The 20,328-nt window shown below is 34.3% G+C and overlaps 2 protein-coding genes across 2 annotated transcripts in view; one reads left to right on the top strand and one right to left on the bottom strand.

The window, feature by feature from the left end:
* LOC136036184 (sialate:O-sulfotransferase 2-like) overlaps positions 1 to 20,328 on the bottom strand; it is a 35,820-nt gene that overhangs the window by 4,357 nt on the left and 11,135 nt on the right. The window contains exons 3-5 of the mRNA XM_065718260.1: positions 19,447 to 19,589; positions 11,911 to 12,126; positions 8,966 to 9,153 (exon numbers count right to left, since the gene is read on the bottom strand). Of these exons, the coding sequence (XP_065574332.1) occupies positions 8,966 to 9,153; positions 11,911 to 12,126; positions 19,447 to 19,589 (547 nt within the window). The remainder of the gene's footprint in view (positions 1 to 8,965; positions 9,154 to 11,910; positions 12,127 to 19,446; positions 19,590 to 20,328) is intronic.
* On the top strand, positions 1,068 to 8,950 carry LOC136036643 (uncharacterized). The gene is made up of 3 exons (XM_065718942.1): positions 1,068 to 1,764; positions 3,351 to 3,939; positions 8,921 to 8,950. Exons 1-3 carry the CDS (start codon positions 1,718 to 1,720, stop codon positions 8,948 to 8,950), a joined length of 666 nt encoding a protein of 221 aa, XP_065575014.1. The 5' UTR covers positions 1,068 to 1,717.

The following is a 20,328-nucleotide window of genomic DNA, read 5'->3' as shown; positions in this document are numbered from 1 at the left end:
CGTGGACTGATCCACTCGCTGACTCATTTCTAAAGTCAGAGGGTTGGTTCTTCTCAATCTCTTGAGCCTAATCTCTGTACCGTAATATTACTGCGCTCATCTTTGTAACATACGATTGGAAACCTATTAGTTTTCCAAAATAACATGATGTGGAAAAAAAGAATTGTAAAATCATTTGTAGCAGGCCTGATGGCCCATATGCTGCGCAGAAACATGGATATCTGATTTTTTTTTTTTTTTACGTTGGAATCAAAATTATACCAGGAGTGATTGAGTTATTAGCACTAAAACATCTAAGGGTAAAACATGTTGACCCTCCCTTAGAATATATGAGTCAAATATTTTGGAAAATCCAAGCCTGTAAACATTGTTTCACCGGACGATGGAAATGATAGAGGTCTGATAAGAGGTTTTTTTTTGACAAATCTTAAAATGCTTCTTGGTCTTCAGATTTCCAGGCCCGGGGGAATATTTTTTCGGTCCCTCCCTTTTTGTAAAGCCAAGTTCAAGGGTTGCAAATTTTATTGAACTGGCAAGCTAAGTGTTTCATTAATAAGAGCAGAGTGTCTCTACCTCTCAACTTTCTAAGTCGTGGGAGGGAAAGAGCCAACAGTTAAATCTTTTTCAGGCGGAATTTGTACACTAGCTGCCTCATTTTATGATTAAATCGCCAGTATCTCTCACTTTCTCGAAGCTTTTGAGGGGAATCACTGATTCTAAAATCAGCTGGATTATTTGTCTCGTTATTTTTTATTTGATAATGAACGAGAGCGTTAAAGCGAGATAAATTATTGATTATTTCACCATTTTCAGAATTTGGGACATGTGCTTGTCAATCTCTCAAAATCTTTTACTAGGGAAATTATATTGACGATTTAAGGGTCTTTACCTTCTAATATCTGGAGCTTGCATTCGGGTAAGAGCATTAACTCTTACCTCTTAGTCTCTGGCAAAGAAATTGCCTGTAATGAAATATTACTCTAAGAAGTTTTTCCAACTATCCTAAATAAAAATTTTGTTATTTTTATGTGAAGAAAAACACAATTTTGAAATTCCCTTAAGGCTAATGGTCTTAATTTGTGTCCAATGCTATTTCTCCTATGATAGAAAATCATGAATAACTTCTGCGATTTTGGTGATTTTGAACTGATTTTTTTTTTGATGACTCTCGAGTTAAAAAGGAAAAAAATGTTGGTTTCACTTTTTCTGTATATGCTTTACCTATTGTGCAAAAAAAAGAAATCAAGTTATTTTAGTTTGGTGAATAAAAATTTAGTGGATGGGAAATGACAGTAGATTTTTTTTTTAGTTCATCCTGCCAGTATTTAAAAAAAAATGTTGGTTGCAGAATTGTTATATTTTTATTTTTAACGGTGCAAAAAATTATTTTTAATTTTCAACATTTTTCTTGCTAGAAGGTATGAAGTTGGCTCCAGAGGGTAGAATTTTGGATCATATGTAGATTTTATAATCTACAACCATTACAGAAAATTTCTGATGTCTATCATAAATAGTTTGAAAGCAAAATCAGAAAAATACAATTTCAAAATGTGCTTACTTTTTACTTATTTTACCCCTGTTTCCGGCTTAATAGCGTTGTTCATCAGCCAATAGAAAAAAAGGCGGGATTCTTATCCAATTTTAGGCATTACGCCTCCAAGGCATTGTGTCTCTGATTAGTTGACTTGTCAACTGAAGTCAATAAGACATTTGAGATATGAGGAAGAAAATTATCAACAAAAGGTGGCTGAATTTAAAATACCGGTAAGTAAAAATTACATATACAAGTTTCATTCCCTCTTGTCCATTAAATAAAAAAAAACAAGTTTTTTTTAACTGCATGTAAGGAGCGACATTAAAACGAACAAAAATTATTCCGTTTATTAAAGGGGGTAGTCCCTCAATGTCCCGCTCTCTACGCTAAAGTTTGACTCTTTCTCACAACTATACTTTTTAAAACAATAAGAAACTTTAGCGTAAAGAGCGAGGCGTTGAGGAGGGGACTACCCCTTTCATATACGGAATAATTTCTGTTCGTTTTAAGTTTTAATGACGCTCCTTACTTGAAGTTAAAAAAAAACTGTTTTTTTATGTAATTTCTGAACGTTTTTAAATTAATACATGTTTTGATTTGGCTAACCGCACAACGAAATTTGCATATCTTTTTTTGTCTAAATGGCTTTCTCATATTTTCGTTCTGACGATTTTGAAGAAAATGGGGTGGGGGAGGAGGTCTAGTTGCCCTCCAATTTTTGGTAACTTATAAAAGCACCTAGAACTTTGTATATTTGTATTACATATATGAGGGGGTTTACCCTTTCGTCAATACCTCGCTCTTTACACTAAAGCTTAAATTTTCTCCCGGTTCTTTAAGAATGACCCTAGAATCACCAAGTCCGTAGAATATATAGTTGAAATTACTTTAACGGAAAGAGCGAGGTATTTAGGAGGAGATGAACCCCTCATATGCGTAATAATTTCTGTTCGTTTTATGTTTTAATGCTGCTCCTTACTTTCAGTTGAAAAACTTCTTCATTATTATTTTTTCAGTGTTTTTTTTAATAATGCTAGAAAATCCTATGCCCCTTCATTGAATTTCTTTTCCCCCGTGACAAATTCCTCTAAGTAAAGATCCTTCAACGTAGCTCCCTCCCCTCTACCCCCCCCCCCCCTTCAGCCAAAACCCCTCAACCGTTGACTTTTAATTAAAAGGAATAGTTGTGGGAAAAGTCAAGTCATGGCCAATTGTAGAAAAAGCCAAGACAGATTGTCCAATTAAGTGGGCATCAGGTCAGGGTAAACACTGATCAAAGTTTATAACTTGTAGCCCCTCCCCCGGGAACTATGGGGGAGTAAGTCGTCCCCAAAGACATCTTATTATGTTTTTTGACTATGCTTAAGAAAATGGCTATCTCAAAATTTTGATCTGTTGACTTTGAGAAAAAAAATGAAAGTGGGAGGGGGCCTAGGTGCCCTCCAATTTTTGGTCGCTTAAAAAGGGCACTGGAACTTTTCATTTTCATTAAAATGAGCCCTCTTGCGACACCCTAGGACCAATGGGTCGATACAATCACCCCTGGGAAAAAGAAAACAAAAAACAAATAAACACGCACCCTTGATCAGTCTTCTGGCAAAACAATTCTATGACTTTTAGGGCGTGTTTCCCCCTTTTTTCCAAAATAAGACAAATTTTCTCAGGCTCTTATCTTTTGATGGGTAGGAATAAATTTAATTAAAATCCGATTCTTTTGACGTATTTATTAGTATCAAAATTTCGTTTTTTAGACTTTCGTTTACTATTGAGCCGGGTCGCTGTTTTGTTTTTCTATGGTTCTTTTCATTTTTTTTAGAAAGGTGCTGCTTGGAGAACAAGATAAAGATAATTTGTCAAATGGATCGAAAATTTCAGAAGAATTTTCAGCAAATCCTCTCATAGACGATTCAAATAAATTGGGAAACGGTAGTGGTTCTCACGGTGTTGATTGCCCCGATACGAATACTGAGATAGACTTATCTGGAATTCCAGATGGAAACTGCATTGTGAATCTAAGGTATTTCCTTGCTGAAGTAATTTCAGCATTCAGACACAAAATCAGTTGCGATCACGGAAAATTGATTATAAAGCAATTAGAAAAGAAAGGCCTGAAAACTGAACTGAAAGTTAAGTGTAATAAGTGTAACTGGGAAAAGAGGATTAAAGGTGAACCAGAATGTCCAGCAACAAGCGTAAAAGAATATCTTTCAAGTTTTACGGACCAGACACAGGTTGCTTTTTCCGAAAAAAAATCAAGTCTTAAAGGCTGCTTGAATTCGAAGGCTGTTTGGGGAGCCATGGGTAGTGGAGGAGGGTATTCTACACTGTGTGAATTCTTCGGGGTGCTTGGAGTGAAACCAATGTCACGAATAGTTTATTCCCGTATTGAAAGGCAGCTTGGTAATGCTTGGATGAATAGTTTATCGGAAATTTTGCTAGAAAATGGACGAGAGGCCTTAAAATCAGCCATTCATGATGATAGGTATAAGGAGGACTCATACTGGACAAAAGTGATATGTGATGGAGGCTGGAATAAGCGTAGCAAAGGACACGATTATTCGGCCAAAGGATGTGTTGCAGTTATCATAGATGCATTTACGAAAAAACTGTTATATGTTGGCATAAAAAATAAATACTGTTATATATGTTTTTCTTCTGCAAACGCCAAAGTAATTCCCAAAGATCATTTCTGCTTTCTGAATTATAACGGAAATTCAAGGAGCATGGAAACAGATATTCTAGTTGAAGGCTTTCGTTCCAGTGAGGAGATGCACGGATTACAGTTTTTAGAGTTTATCGGTGACGGTGATTCCAGTGTTTTTTATAAGCTAAAACAAAGTGTTTCCTACGGTTCCAACATACGGAAACATGAATGTGCAAATCACGTCACAAAAAACTATACAGCCCATCTATATAATTTGTGCAAAAATAAAAAAGGTTTGTACACAAAATGTCTTCCCCGAGGAATTATCCAGCAACTGACAAAAAATTTAAGGGGTGCGATAAAAATAAATTCTGAAAATAATGGAACAGCAGAAGAATTGAAAATCTTGTTAAAAAGAGGTCCGTACCATGTTTTCGGAAACCACACAAAATGTGATTCTGGATGTCCTAAGATTGCTGAATTGACCGTGAATAGTAAAATAGAAGATCGGTGGAATAATTTTCCCCTGCACGTGTTTGAAGATGTTATGACAGAGGTCGATATTGTGTGTCGAAAAGCAGAGCAGCTTCGAAATGACGCAACTACAAACTTAGCTGAAAGCTACATGTCAGTTGTTGCTAAATTCATCGGAGGAAAGCAAATAAGCCGGTCTAAACGAGGTTCATATCATGCAAGAGTTCATGGAGCAAGTCTTGCTTATAATTCAGGTCCAAAATGGCATCAATTAGCTTGGAAAAATATTTTTGGGCTTAGTCCTTCTAGCGTAACAAAAAAATATTGTAATAAAACGGCTAAACTCCGTGTAATATCTAAACGTAATTTGACCAGTTATTATAGTGCTCTTGGAGGAAAACACGTTGCTAAGTTAAAAAATAGAAACTATAACTTTGGTAATCGTGACTATGGACCAAATTGCAATAAGCCAGACATGACTTCTGATGAAATGAATTTGGCCATACAAAAATATACTGACGAGAATTTAAAATTGGATTTTGCCAGTATAAGCTGTTTGTTCAACAGTACCAAGGGCCAATCCAAAAATGACACTTGGGTTGAAGAAAGATCTAAGAGAATAACTAGTAGTTACTTCCACAGAATTGCAACCAGAAAAAACAGCACCAGAGTTGCCCCAATTGTTAAGCAAATTCGAAACTTGGGACCTAGATTCTGCTCTGCCCTAATGAAAAAGGGCTTAGATTTAGAAGTAGTGGCACTAGAAGCATATGAAAACAAATTCAACTTAAAAGTCGTAAAGGGAGATCAAATAGGACTCAGTGTGCATCCACAGTATCAGTATCTTGCTGCATCTGTAGATGGGCTGCTCCCTAATGGCACACCTATAGAGATAAAAACGGTGCATAATATACCAGAGTTCAAAACCATTTATGATGTGGCCCAGTCAAAAAATTTAGTTAAAGCATTTTTTTCTTGAATTATCCAGTGAAGGTCTTCAGCTAAAAAAAAATCACAGGTATTTCGCCCAGATACAAGGCCAACTCGAGATACTGGATAAAATGGTATGCCACTTAATAGTTTATAACTCTATTGAGTATTGGGAAATAATTACAGTTCACCGATCGAAAGACTACTGGGAAAAAATATTTCCGAAGCTTGAAGCCTTCTGGAATGAATCCTTACTTCCTGAAATTTTAGACTCAAGGGTTGCAAGGAATATGGAAATCAGAGAACCTGTGTCTGTAAAATGTACAACAGCCCACCAACCGAAGGACTCAAGCTTGTCTCAAGAAATAAAAAGAGGAAAAAAAAGAAGGTTGAGTCGAGTTGAAGTGAACAGCAAGAAAAAAAACGCACAGAAGGGATCGGGGGAGAACAGTGAATTTACCAGGAACTCAATGCATGAAAACAGTGATTTTGAAGAAATAATTTGGTCTGATTTGGAATAGATAAATCTTCGTGTTTGATAAAAAAAAATGTGTTAAAAAATATTGGCAAGGAAAATTATTTTTTCCTCCATAAATTTCTGTCTCATTCTTCGTCGATGTCCAAAAATAATGAAGTTTCTTATCTGGTCTGAAGTATATTAAATACATTTAATACAAACAATTTTAGTTTTTTTCTTATAAATTTCTTGTATGTTACTTGGGCTTAGTATTTGTGATTTTTATAGTTTTTCCTACAATTATTACGTTTTCTGTACAATTCGTTCATTTTTGGTATTTAATTAAAGCGTCTTTAAGTTTTTTTCCGAAATCTTGTGCATCTCGCCCTAACACAAAATAACGTTAATGCCCTAATCTTATTACATGGAAAATAGCTTTCATCTTATTAATTCCAAAATACTGACACAAAAAAACCACTATAAAAATCAAGGTGACTGGAAAGATATTGAAAATGAACTGAATGTGTAATGTATAATTATTTAGTGTTTAATATACTAATTACAGGAAACATCAACAATTAAGGTTTACAGATTCTATTTAGCGACAATTTTTTATTTTGGTTTACGGTTAGAACGGAACTCTAGTCGAACTCCTATGGGCAGTAATTTGTGTCCTTTTTGGTTTAACTTTAGCACTCATTTTAATTTTTAATCGTTTAGGATTTAATTATTTGTATATAGCAGTACCCATTTCTTTTATGTTTGGTATAATTATTTATTTTTATTTCTCTTCATTTTCAGTCAATTATGCATAGACAGTAATGTTTGACCGTTTCACATTTAGATCATTGAAGGATTTTATTTTCTGTCCGTCTGTTTCAAATGGCTCTTTAATTTTCAATTACTTAACTCACTAGCCTAATTGTATAATGTACATTCCCAGATTGCTATGAAATCACGATCTTGTATCAGACTTAGCAGACATCTGCCATGCTTGGGATACTTATGTCATGCTTGGCACAGATCATTCACTCTTAGTACTGTTCTCACAGTTCCTCTATGCTTGGCACACTTCTGCCATGCTTGGTACTAGCCACCTGAGGTATATGATTTCTGAGAGTGAAAAACCTCTCAAACATTCATCCTTTTTCTTTGGGTAGTTTACTTTTGCATGTGCGGACTGTTTGTTTTCGTTGTTGTATTTTAATGGGGGCAGATACGATGGACAAGGGTTTTTAAATTCCTTTTGGGAAATCCCAAACTTTTTACTGTTATCGCTTTTCTTCTATTTCAATAAAAATTCTTTTTTATGTGCTTTAACCCGTATGCGCCTGAGAGGCTATATTTCTTCCAAAATAAGTTCATTAGTACGGGTATGCATTGAGTTTTTCGTTTTACACAAACTTTTCCTCTTGTTATCTTCCCAATAAATTAGTTTTATTTCCATCAATTCTGTTTATGTGCTACTTTTTCATAGTAAATTTATGATGGAATGGCGGATTAGTCTTCTTAGTTATTTAGCAGGATGAGATTGAGGAGCACAAAAACACAAACGTACGCAAACACAGGAACAAGTCTACACACACACATCAAATTACCAATTACGCACTTATTGTTTGATGCAAGCTGTGCTAGAGTTTTGTTCGCAGGAATTCTTCAATTCAATTCAATCATATATATTTAAATAAAAACACATAATTACATGTACATAATCTGCCAGGAAAGCACAAAAGTGCTTGACTAGGGCAGAAACTTAACTAAAGAATAATTAAACAATCAACTAACAGAAACAACGAATCAACTGGATTTATCAAAAAAGAAAAAAAAGAGAAAAAAGGGGAGTGACGAAGAGAAAGAAAAGAAAAAAAAGAAAATAAAAGAAAAGATCGAAAAGAGGAGGACCGCATGATATTCAAGTCTAAACAGTATTTCTGGAACGACCCTTCACTGCTCGCTTGAAGGTAGTAAGTTTATTTGAGTTCCGGATTTCCAAGGGGATTGAATTCCAGATAGCTGGTGCATATCCGTAGAAAGTCCTTTGCGAAAGCCAAGTTGGGTATCGCACAGAAGATTCTACTCCTGGAGGTAATCATACATTCTTTCATGGACTACTTTCTCATAAATCTTCGAAAAAAAGGTAAAATAGAAATGGATCGGTAATTACTCGGTTCATTTTTTGACTTCCCTTTGTGAAGGGGTAGCACTCAGGCTAATTTAAGTCTTTCTGGAAAAGTTCCCTCTTCAAGTGATAAATTAATCAGATGAGTCAAAATAGAAATAACAATTGTTTTTGTTGCTTTAACGATACTTCATCTACTCCACAGGATTGTTATTTCATACACATAATTATTTCATTTATTTCATTTTCATCACAATTTGTAAAAAGGAATTCAGAAGTAACATGACGAGGTTTAAGTTCTAACTGCTTGCAATTCTCAATACCCAAGGGTTCTCCCAATAGCCAAACAATTTTCATTTCCAAACGGACTCGGTCTCGGTTGAGGTTTGGGAGAGTTCACGCTTTACATTTCAAAACAGACACCCATCTCGAAAATAAAAGATTTGTCTACTTTTCGTACAAGTTCTACCATTTGCATTCAATGCACATCGAATCAAAATCTCTGAGCGAAAAAATATAGGATTACCCTTTAAATTGATGTGCAAAAGAAAACACTATTTTTAGCTCAGCAGTGGGTATATTTTCTTTTACATAACCTGTTCATTTAAATTAATCTCCGTAGAATCTAACGTGCTTTTGCTAAACAAACATCTTTTGTTTTTTTCTCCCACTTGTTTATGTTTTTGTCAAGTCTCATAAACGAGTTTGCTATCGAATAGATACTAGCAGTGGCGTTATTAAGATTCTTAGAATCTGTTTCAGAAATTGGGCGGGAACAAAAAAGACCATTAGCCTTAAGGAACTTACCTGAATGCATTTGAAGCGATCTTCTTCAATTGTTAGGCCAAGAAATCGTGTCAGATTTCGTAAAATTGGAACCGGTTCTTTCCTTAATAATTCATAATGAATGATGAATAATTCATCTGAAAATTCCATCCAGTTCATTATTGTGCTTAGCCAATTCTTCACTTGAAAAAATAAGAACAGTTTCCATTCTGCGAAAAGAAAACGAAGGTTTCAATTTTAAAAAATCAATAAGTTTCAAAGTGAAAATAAAGGTTTTCTTTTTTTATCATGAATTGGATAACATTATGAGTTGACTCTGCGCTTTGCGGCAAAGGACTCAAAAATTGGAAAATGATAGACTCAAGTAAGTAAAATGGCAGGAAATGGCAGCGTTTACCGCTGAAGTAAGAAAAAAACTAGGCGAATTCTATGGAAAAGAAACAAAATTATATTAGCAAAATGTAAAACCTTGGTTTTTCTTTGGTGGTGGGGCGGGGGGCGTAAGTTCAATCTATTCTTGCTTGTAATTGTTTGCATGTGAAGTCAACCAATTATATTTTGTAGAAGCCTTTTTTTCCGGTTTTTAAAAACCAAAAATATATTTTTTAAAATGTAAAAACGGTAAAATTCTAGTTAATTGACTTCATGCTATCTCGGAAAGGCTTTAGGTTAGGAAAATGAAACTTTCAGGGATGAATCTACAGACTAAAGATGTCCCAGGGAGGTATTTTGAAGTAACTACCTCCACTCTTTCTACCTTTAGAGGGCCCTGACCTTTGCTGACCTTTAAAAATATGTGTGTTACAAAAGTGAAACCCTGCAAAATAGATCTTCTGCTTAATTGAAGTACAACAAAATTATTTTCAGTTTCATAACTTTGCTCAATTCCATTTTATAAGGTTTTAAAGATATGCAAATACATTTCCTAAATAAAAAAAAAAAACATTGACATTGCTCAAAATTCCACTCAAATAACAGGAATTGCGTTTTCACAACTAAAGGCAGAGAAAAAGGAACTAGTAACTGAAAATTAATGTTGTTTTTTCAAAATTTCAATAGGTAGGCTAAAAAACCTGTCATGTAGGCAAATTTCAGGGCCCTCTAGAGGGAGAAAGAGTAGAGGTGGGTGCTTTAAAATACCTTCCCGGGACATACTTTAGCCTGTAGACCCATTTTTGAAAGTTCTATTTTCCTAACCTAAACCTTTTCCGAAATAGCAAGAAGTCAATTAACTAGAATTTTACCAGTAAAAACTTCTTTTTTTCAATCAAGAATTAAAATCTTTCGCTTAAACAGTAGCGCATCTATGAGACTAGCCAAATATCCTGTAGAGCAGAATCCTGGGAAATTATAAAATAATAGACATGTTTAGTTACCTAAAGCCTTAAAATTCCAATCCAAAATCCCTTACATGCCAAAGGAGCAACACTACGCGGCATAGTGTTTCTCTGTTGACATATAAAGGATGAAGCGTCGTCTACATCTCATACAGTTAGAGCAATTACTAAAATTCCAGCTAAATCTAGGAAATAATCAATAATTACATAAGTGGATAAAAGTTCGAATTTGATGTAAAATATATTTTTAACCATTTATCGCCTAAAGGTACGATCAAACGCATAGGATTTTGACAAGATTCTGAAAGAAAAATCGATTCCTATACGCTCTTCCTGAAAGGATGAGAGGAATTTTGAGGGATATTTTCTCAATTTGATCCCATGAACTTGATACGATTGTTTGATCTTGCGAAAGGAAAACCTAACATCCTTCGATAAGAATTAGCCGAAAAAAAATACTAAAGAATCCGTGGTATCAGATTATTAGATGTGAATGAACCAAGCCAGCCAATTAGAACATTTGTAGAAACTCAAACACATATGGACTTAAATGGGGTAAGGTAATTTTTTTTAATTAGGACGGCAAACCCAGTACCAATTACTCAGAGGTAATCAATCTGGCAGGGCATGGGCTTCCTTGACAAGTCTAGATCGTTATGCGTAGCCTACTGTATATAGACACAGTTTTGTAATTCGTTACAAAACTATGGATCCTTACCGCCAGGTAAAGCCGCACTATTTCGGGTGACCAGAATAACAAGCTTTAATCGGCAATTGTCTTAAGAGGAACAGAATCTTGGAGGGGATAGAGAACACAACACATCCTTGTTACGTCGAACAGGTTAACCTTTATCCTTTAAGCATTTCATGAAAATCCTGTACGTCTGATCCTACGTCAATTGCTTAATTTAAACGATTTTTACACTCCAAAGCTGTTAATTTGTCATATACATGGTGATAGTCTATTTTTCAAAAATTTTTTGTATAATAGTCTCATTTTGTTTTAAAAAATGACTTTTGTTCTCCAGTTCCAAGAAGCGAAAAGAATTAAAAACCCGTAGCCACGTCTCTTACGATATTCACGATTTGTCCCCATAATTTCTGATGTTTTTCGTAAATTCACTTGCTTTTCGTTTTAATCATTTTCTCAACCTCGCCCCTCCCTTCAAAATTAAATATTTGCGTATATTCCTGTTCTTTCGTCCAAATCCACTTTTTTTATAGAGAGAATAAACTGTAATAGGGGTGCTATGATTTTGGAACCTAACCAAATAGTTTAAAAAATGAGTTCTTAGTCAATATTCTTTTTTATTTTCGAAGTTCGAATTTAAAACCAGCATTTACGTAAGACTTTAAAATATAATATCGAGTTTTTTCATGACCCTTTCTTTCAGTTAGTCAGATTCGACAAATATCATTAACACTACACAAAAGTAAGATAAATCCTGTATAAAGAGGGGGGAGGCAATCACCCTTGGAGGGCTAGAGAGACGAGGTTATATCCAATAATAACCCTTTTTTTTTTTTAAATAACAATTCACACAAAAAATATTTTTTTTATAACGGTTCAAACAAATAGTAACTTCCTAATTAACACCTGACTCATAGTTTATAGACTGATTTAAATACCTTGTCTTTTAAAGTCTTTTTTCGGCGCAAAACCATTATGGCCTCCGTAGATATAATTGTGATAAGAGATGATGGCATCATAAGGATTACGAATGACAAGTACTGCTTTGATTTTGTTGTTTGAGACAAATTTCTTAATATTACCTTCTCCGAAATCATGAGTCTTTTGTACTATGGTTTCTCCACTGCTCCAGTCTGCTAGTTCACCAAGGAAGCCTGCAATATTTAAGCCATTATACTCATCTGCATGTGACTTGGATAAAGGAGACTGGAAAAAACCAATCCAGATCATAATTAAACCTATCCATAGAAAATTTCAACAGATTTGGTCTTTGCTCAGTTCCAAGTTCAAGTTCATTTATTTATTAATCACACATACATGTATATATATGACAAAGGCCCATGGGGAGACAAGCTCGAAAAACTAGGCCTAGACAAAGATACAATAACAACATAAACTACAATACAAAGATAAACATGACGGCAAAGATACAATAACACAACAATAATATGAAAGTAGCAGCTAGCCCAGGATCTTTCAATACTATTGAAGAAATTAAAAATTTCAATATTATTAAATACTAGCTGTTGGGGTGGCGCTTCGCGCCACCCCAACACCTAGTTGGTGGGGGCGCTTCGCGCCCCCCCTAAGCCCCCCCGCGCGCGTAAGTCGTTACGCGCCATAATAGTTACGCGCCATTGTAGTTGTGTCCCTATGTCCCACCTGTGAATATAGATATATATATATATATATATATATATATATATATATATATATATATATATATATATATATATATATATATATGGTTTTAACTACGTAAAACTTGCGAATATACAACATTCTTTGCTGTCCCATTGTCTTTGCATATAAATAGATTGTCAGGTTTACCGACTCTTGAACATGCAACATATAATGGTCCATGGGAAAATAATCTGTATTCAGATCTATACCTCATGATTCTAATGATTGCCCTTGAGCTTTGTTGATGGTGATTGCTAATCGACCATTCCCTGTCCCGGTGTCCCGGTCGTCATTTACATCCCCCTGTTTCCCCCGGTGTCCCCGTTGTAGTTGTGTCCCTGTGTCCCGGTCGTCATTTATATTCCCTGTGTCCCGGTCGTCATTTGTATCCCGGTGTCCCGGTCTGTATATACATTCGTTTTTTAGTTTTTTTATTAGTTTTTAGTTTTTTTTTTCTTTTTAGTTTTTTTGTCCTGGTCGTCATTTATATTCCCCTGTTTCCCCCGGTGTCCCCGTTGTAGTTGTGTCCCTGTGTCCCGGTCGTCATTTATATTCCCTGTGTCCCGGTCGTCATTTGTATCCCGGTGTACCGGTCTGTATATACATTCGTTTTTTAGTTTTGTTTTTCTCCTTTATTTTTTTCCTTTTTTTTTCTTTTTTAGTTTATTTAGATTTTTAGATTTTTTAGTTTTTTTATTAGTTTTTAGTTTTTTTTTCTTTTTAGTTTTTTTGTAGTTTTTACCTTCTTTTTAGTTTTGTTAATTTTTTTTTTACTTATGTCCTGGTCGTCATTTATACTCCCTGTGTCCCGGTGCTTTGTTGATTGCTAATCGAACATTCCTTTTGTCGTGGTCGCTTTCTCTTTGAGTGTCGTCATTTAGTTTTTTAGCTTTTTTACTTTTTTTATTAGTTTTTAGTTTTTTTGTAGTTTTTGCCTTTTTTTAGTTTTTTCAGTTTTTTTTTAGTTTTTTATTGGTTTTTACCTTTATTTTAGCTTATTTTTCAGTTTTTTCCTTTTTTTTAGTTTTTTTTAGTTTTTAGTTTTTTTTAGTTTTTTACCTTTTTTTAGTTTTTTTAGTTTTTTAGCTTTTTTATTTTTTTTATTAGTTTTCAGTTTTTTTTGTAGTTTTTGCCTTTTTTTTAGTTTTTTTAGTTTTTTAGCTTTTTTATTAGTTTTTAGTTTTTTTGTAGTTTTTGCCTTTTTTTAGTTTTTTTAGTTTTTTAGCTTTTTTATTTTTTTTATTAGTTTTTAGTTTTTTTTGTAGTTTTTGCCTTTTTTTAGTTTTTTCAGTTTTGACGTCACCTGATCCAGTTTTTTCAGGTGACGTCACCTGATCCACGATCCACAGATCCACAGACAACTTATTTTTATATATATAGATAGTTTTTTTTTTTTACTTTTGTCCTGGTCGTCATTTATACTCCCTGTGTCCCGGTGCTTTGTTGATTGCTAATCGAACATTCCTTTTGTCCTGGTCGCTTTCTCTTTGAGTTTCGTCATTTATTTTTTTCTTTTTTAGTTCTTTTAGTTTTTACCTTTTTTAGTTTTTTTTAGTTTTTTAGATGAAATTTTTTTTTAGTTTTTTCCTTTTTTTCTTTTTAGTTTTTTATTGGTTTTTACCTTTATTTTAGCTTATTTTTCAGTTTTTTCCTTTTTTTTATTTTTTTTAGTTTTTTACCTTTTTTTAGTTTTTTACCTTTTTTTAGTTTTTTTAGTTTTTTTAGTTTTTTAGCTTTTTTACTTTTTTTATTAGTTTTTAGTTTTTTTTTGTAGTTTTTGCCTTTTTTTAGTTTTTCAGTTTTTTTTTAGTTTTTTATTGGTTTTTACCTTTATTTTATAGCTTATTTTTCAGTTTTTTCCTTTTTTTTAGTTTTTTTTAGTTTTTAGTTTTTTTAGTTTTTTACCTTTTTTTAGTTTTTTTAGTTTTTTTAGTTTTTTAGCTTTTTTATTTTTTTTATTAGTTTTTAGTTTTTTTTTGTAGTTTTTGCCTTTTTTTAGTTTTTTTAGTTTTTTATTAGTTTTTAGTTTTTTTTTTGTAGTTTTTGCCTTTTTTTAGTTTTTTTTAGTTTTTTAGCTTTTTTATTTTTTTTATTAGTTTTTAGTTTTTTTTGTAGTTTTTGCCTTTTTTTAGTTTTTTCAGTTTTGACGTCACCTGATCCAGTTTTTTCAGGTGACGTCACCTGATCCACACATCCACAGACAGACAGACAACTTATTTTTATATATATAGATAAATTAATACTGGAAGATAGCTGAGAGGCCCATAATCACCCAGAGCAACGAACCATACAAATAACTTTGCCTTACTAAAAAGATACTTAATTCAAAATAATCCTGCACTAAATGAAATTTAAGTTTCCTTTTTATTAAATGGATAGAGGAAAATTTATCAATAAGAGCCTTGTGAGCATCCCAGCACCGAGCTATTGACACAAACGGAGCGAATTTAGATCTCTCAGTATTATACTTGTCAATGTAGATACTCTTTTTTGTCGAGTGTTATAATTATGTAAATCTTGTGATTGGGAGAACAAACTTTGATGGAGGTAATATGGCGGTAATTTCTTAATGTCATAATTGATTTTGAAAAGAATTGCTCCAAAAGCAAATTGTTGAGAAACTGGAAGTATATCTAGATAAGTATATAAAGATGCTGTAGAAGACTTATTTGGAAGTTCAATAGGTGATGGAATAAAAAGTTTAAGGATTCTTAGGGCTTTATTTTGTAAAATCTGTATTGGTTTAATATGGCTTTTAAATGTAGATAAATATACTAGAGAACAATAATTAATATTAGCCTGAATCAGAGCAAAATAAATACTTCGTAAAGCACAGTTGGGCAAACAAAGCTTCAACCTTCGCATTAAACCAACATACCTTGAAATCTTTAAGCGTAGATTTTGAATGTGTGTTTTAAAAGATAAGCTTTCGTCAATCACAAGTCCAAGGTACTTTATCATTTTCACCCGAGATATTGATAATAGATACTTTGAAGAAGTAACTCGGGTAATACGAGGGCAGATATTTGACTTTCTGCCGTAAATTATGAAACTAGTTTTTGATACATTCAAAGCAATAAAATTTGAAGAACACCAATCAAGAACATTAGAACATGCAGTATTCAGTTTTGCCTCCAACTCCTCGTCATTCTTTTCAGAAATTGAAACTGCCGTATCATCAGCAAAATGTGTGTTGAGACATGGGAATGTAAAAGCGCGGTGAAAATCATTTATATAAATTAAAAAAAGCAGAGGACCTAGGACAGAGCCCTGAGGTACCCCAACCTTCGAAGACTGTGTATTTACTTACAGGTGAAGAGAGGAAATTGCCTCCATCTAATCGCTGCTTTCTCTTATCAAGATAAGATTTAACTAGATCCAACGCCGGTGCACGCACACCACAATTATCCAATTTACGAAAAAGAATACAATGGGATATTGTATCGAATGCTTTTTTAAAATCCAAATATATTGTTGCTGGAATTTCAACTCTATCTAAGTATTCATGAATATATTGGATGAGAGCAACGATAGCATGTTCAGTGTTGTGTCCAGACCGGAAACCAAACTGGGATTAAGTTCCCCAATTTGGGATTTAAGAAAGTCATAAAACCTCTTATAAATTGCCTTCTCAAGTATTTTAGAAAATGCTGACAAAATAGAAATAGGGCCAAACGTAATCCAACGTAATTCTTACGGTAGAACCATCATAATTGCAGCATTCTCTGCAACCTAATAAGGAACGAGGTTGAGCCCATGGTAACCAAATCAGAATAAAGACTGGTCCACAGGTCTGATTATAGTTTGCTAGAGCATTAATAAAATTATAAGCAAGAGGTAATTATCTGGGTTCAGTTGTAGAAGGGTAATCTAATGTCTGTTTTTATTCTTGAGTCATATTTAACCAGCGTAGTCTTAGAACTTGTTTACTGTCATTGTTTGAAGATCATGCACACAGTTAGCCCTTGTCTAAATATTTATTTACTGCATAGTCTAATTGGTTAAAAACCAGTAAAACTAATGTTGCTTTTGCATGAACAAGATTATAGCCCTTGTCTAAATATTTATTTACTGAATAGTCTAATTGGTTAAAAACCAGTAAAACTAATGTTGCTTTTTTGGTACCCTGGTCGGGGCTCGAAAAACCCGAGATCAGAGCAACAGCTTGTTAATTTTGATACCCCGGAAATTTAAAGATGTCTAAAATCGGTGTCTGCCGATTGCTACTTCTGGTGCTTAGAGGAACCAGTTAAACAAAGTAGATAGCATGATAGCAATCAAAATACGCTAAGTACTAATGTGTATTAGTGAGTACACAAAGAGGAAGGGGTTTCAATATAAACAAGGGGAATTTGTAGCAGAGCAGTATTTTTGTTCAATTTCGTAATTTTCGTGCCCACCTGGAAGAGAAGACTGCAAACGAAGAGACTGCAAAACGGTTGGGTAAAGGCTAGGAATGGGTAACTTGTTGCAGAACATCCCAATATTAATTCTTTTATATTTTACTGTTATTTAATGTGTTTTTTAGTGTAGGCGGTATATAAGTGCAGTTATCAGTTTTATAAACTAAAGATGTTAGTTCCACTTAGAGGAGAAAACGTGGGACTAAATTAAAGAGACGAACAACTAATGAAAATGCAAGTCAGTATATCTTTCGGTAGAAAAGGTATCCCATGTGAAAGAGTACAACCTATACTTTTGTCTGGAATAGTATGAAAAACCTTCACATAGTGTTGCTGAAAGCAGTAGGCAATCTTAATACTTATCCATATTATAGTCCTATTACTGTTAATGTCAATTCCAATCGCGACCAAGTCACTGATTGTCAAGCCAAGTGTTTCACCATGAGGTGGTTATTTTGCACGATAAGCTGCCGTAGATTGAGGTAAATTGCAGTACATGAAGTGACAGAGGGGATTCGTAACTCTGTGGGGGATTGAGGGAAAGGTTAATATAAATAAGACTTCGCTGTGTTCGTTCTCAGGTCATACAACAGTAGAAGGACCCAATTTTTATAGCCAGAAAAGAGACACCCAATCATTGGCTGCATAATCTTGCACGTCATCAATAAGCGCAAGCAGCCAAAGGTGTCTTACGCGAAGTTCCACCAAAAATTGACACATAGAAAATATTGCGTTGACCCTCTGCTACGGATTGGATGCTATAGAATGGACTTTTAGCTGTAAAATATTCATAGAAAACGAAAATACGAAAATCGAGGACTAACGTTTATTAAATCACGAACCTTCCATCTCCAGGAAGCATGATCCCAGATTCCTGGATCCCCCTGAGGTTGGGGCTGTAAAGAAAAACAGCAAACATTAATGACTGTCAAAATCATGGGGGCGGGGGAAATCCCATTAGATGTGAGAACCACCGACCACTGCGCAAGAAGAAATTCCTTGAGGAGCAATGCAAGTACAGTCATCTTCAGGTTGCTGCAGATGACTGGCCCTTGGTGAGTGATCGTGTTCCATATTTTCAGATAAAACTGCTCCCTCTATAAGCTGGCTGATCTGCAGCTGGTGGGTGGGTTTCAACAGAATAAGGAGGGATATATTGGTGGACACCTTGTCGATGCAGAAAAAGGCTCATCTGCAAAGGCATAAAAAGGAGAAAGGTAAAAAGGAAAATTTATCACAATCTAACTGATGAATTTCCAGCAGGGATTAGATATCCATAATATAGCTTTCCCAAGCCGGATATTAGCTGTATTACATAGAGATTATTGCATATAGGCCGGAATTATGGCTCAGTTTCTTGAGTCCATCCATAATAATGATAATAATCAAATACTTCTTCGTCCAACAATCTTTTAAATATATCGACAGATGCACCTTTTGTTTTTCACTACAATATTCCAGTCAATGATAAATCCTTTAACAAAAAAGACTTACACTAGTTATAAAGAGGTTTTATGCAGCATCTTATCAAATATCTTGGCAGTAGCGAGTAGAAAAGAGTCTACAGGAACAATAGAGTTTTCAGTGGCTTTCATTGAAATTTTCAGCGGTTTTCAACGTTAGATTTCAGTAATCATCTCAGAGTTTTCAATGGCTTTCTGCCATGAAACTCTACAGGAAACCCCGTCAGCAGGAAACCCTGCTGACGATATTTTATTTATGGCGCATATTCTTATGCATGTCGTATCCAACGCAGCACACCATTTCAGTTATTATTTTGGAAGAGACAGGAGCCGAAAATGCACGAAAACAATAATTTTTTATTGCATGTCCGACACAGCACACCATTTCAGTTATTATTTTGGAAGAGACAGGAGCCGAAAATGCACGAAAACAATAATTTTTTATTGCATGTCCGACACAGCACACCATTTCAGTTATTATTTTGGAAGAGACAGGAGCCGAAAATGCACGAAAACAATAATTTTTTATTGCATGTCCGACACAGCACACCATTTCAGTTATTATTTTGGAAGAGACAGGAGCCGAAAATGCACGAAAACAATAATTTTTTCCGCAGATTCTCCTGAATTTTAAGCAAAATCTCCATTTCCGCATATTTTATACGAATCTTCTACCTTACATGGTAACCTGATTCTCCCTCAAATGACGTTCCACTCTAAAAATGCATCCCTGCATCATAAAGTGAAAGTATTTACAGGCCAGTCATATTTTAAAGATCAACTCCAACTTTCCTACACGTAATAGTCATCGTATTTATCAGAGGCAGAGAGGATGAGTACTTAGCTATATTTTCTTAGCTATATTTCTATATATTTCTTAGCTATATTTTCTATATTTTCCAACGTTGATTTTTAAATGACTAACCAGAAAAGTAAAGATGCCGATCTTCGTAAACACTGCCCGTGAATACTCCGGTTGACGCTTCTATTAAGTATCTAATCCATGTATTTCCACTCCCAGGATAGCTGGCTAGTGCAACTGCAGGTAGCTGACCTTTCTTTGCTCTTCTAAAAAAAGAAAAAAACATATGTTAGAGTCAAATTAAAAATCATCTTTATAAAAATTAAGCACATCAAACTCTGGGGCAGTGGGACGAAATCGATCCTTCTACAGCCTTTGGAGGTCCCCCATATAGAGGCATAGCTGGGATTCTATTTTGGTGTTGTTGAGCGGGTTTTATCTGATTTCTCTTTTTTTTTTCTTTGTCCTTATTTGCGTGCTTTGCTGAATTGTAGCGCATATTCTGTTTTTGTTTGTATATTCAGCACATTCTGATTTTTTTTTTCAGCGTGTATAGGGATATTTGTGGTATATTGTAATTTTATTTTTAAGCCCCTAACAAGCAAAGATTTTGAAGCCAAAAACCATTGGCAGTACCTGTTCAAAAAATTTCTTGTGAATAAATAAAATGATCAATGATTGAGTAAACACTGGTTCTTTTAAGAGCAGGGCATTAATAAAAAAAAGACGACAAGTATTTCCTTAAATCACGATGTGAATTAGCTGAAGTTCAGTGCGTGCGAGTTTTTAGGTGCTCTGAACCTAATAGTCGAATATTTGGTTCTCTACCACTATCTATCTGGGAGATAATAGTTTTGCCACTATTTTATCGCCATCTGCCAAACTCACTTACTTTGCAACAAAACTTTAGAGAAATTGACATTTCGTTCCAAATGAAAACTTGCTCAAGACTATCAATGTTAATTCTAACAACAGTAAAAAAAGAAAATCAAGTGAAATGGTGCA

This window comes from Artemia franciscana, chromosome 15 (assembly GCF_032884065.1).
Source record: "Artemia franciscana chromosome 15, ASM3288406v1, whole genome shotgun sequence".
NCBI classification, from domain to species: Eukaryota; Metazoa; Arthropoda; class Branchiopoda; order Anostraca; family Artemiidae; genus Artemia; species Artemia franciscana.
This window is presented reverse-complemented; position numbering and strand designations above follow the sequence as displayed.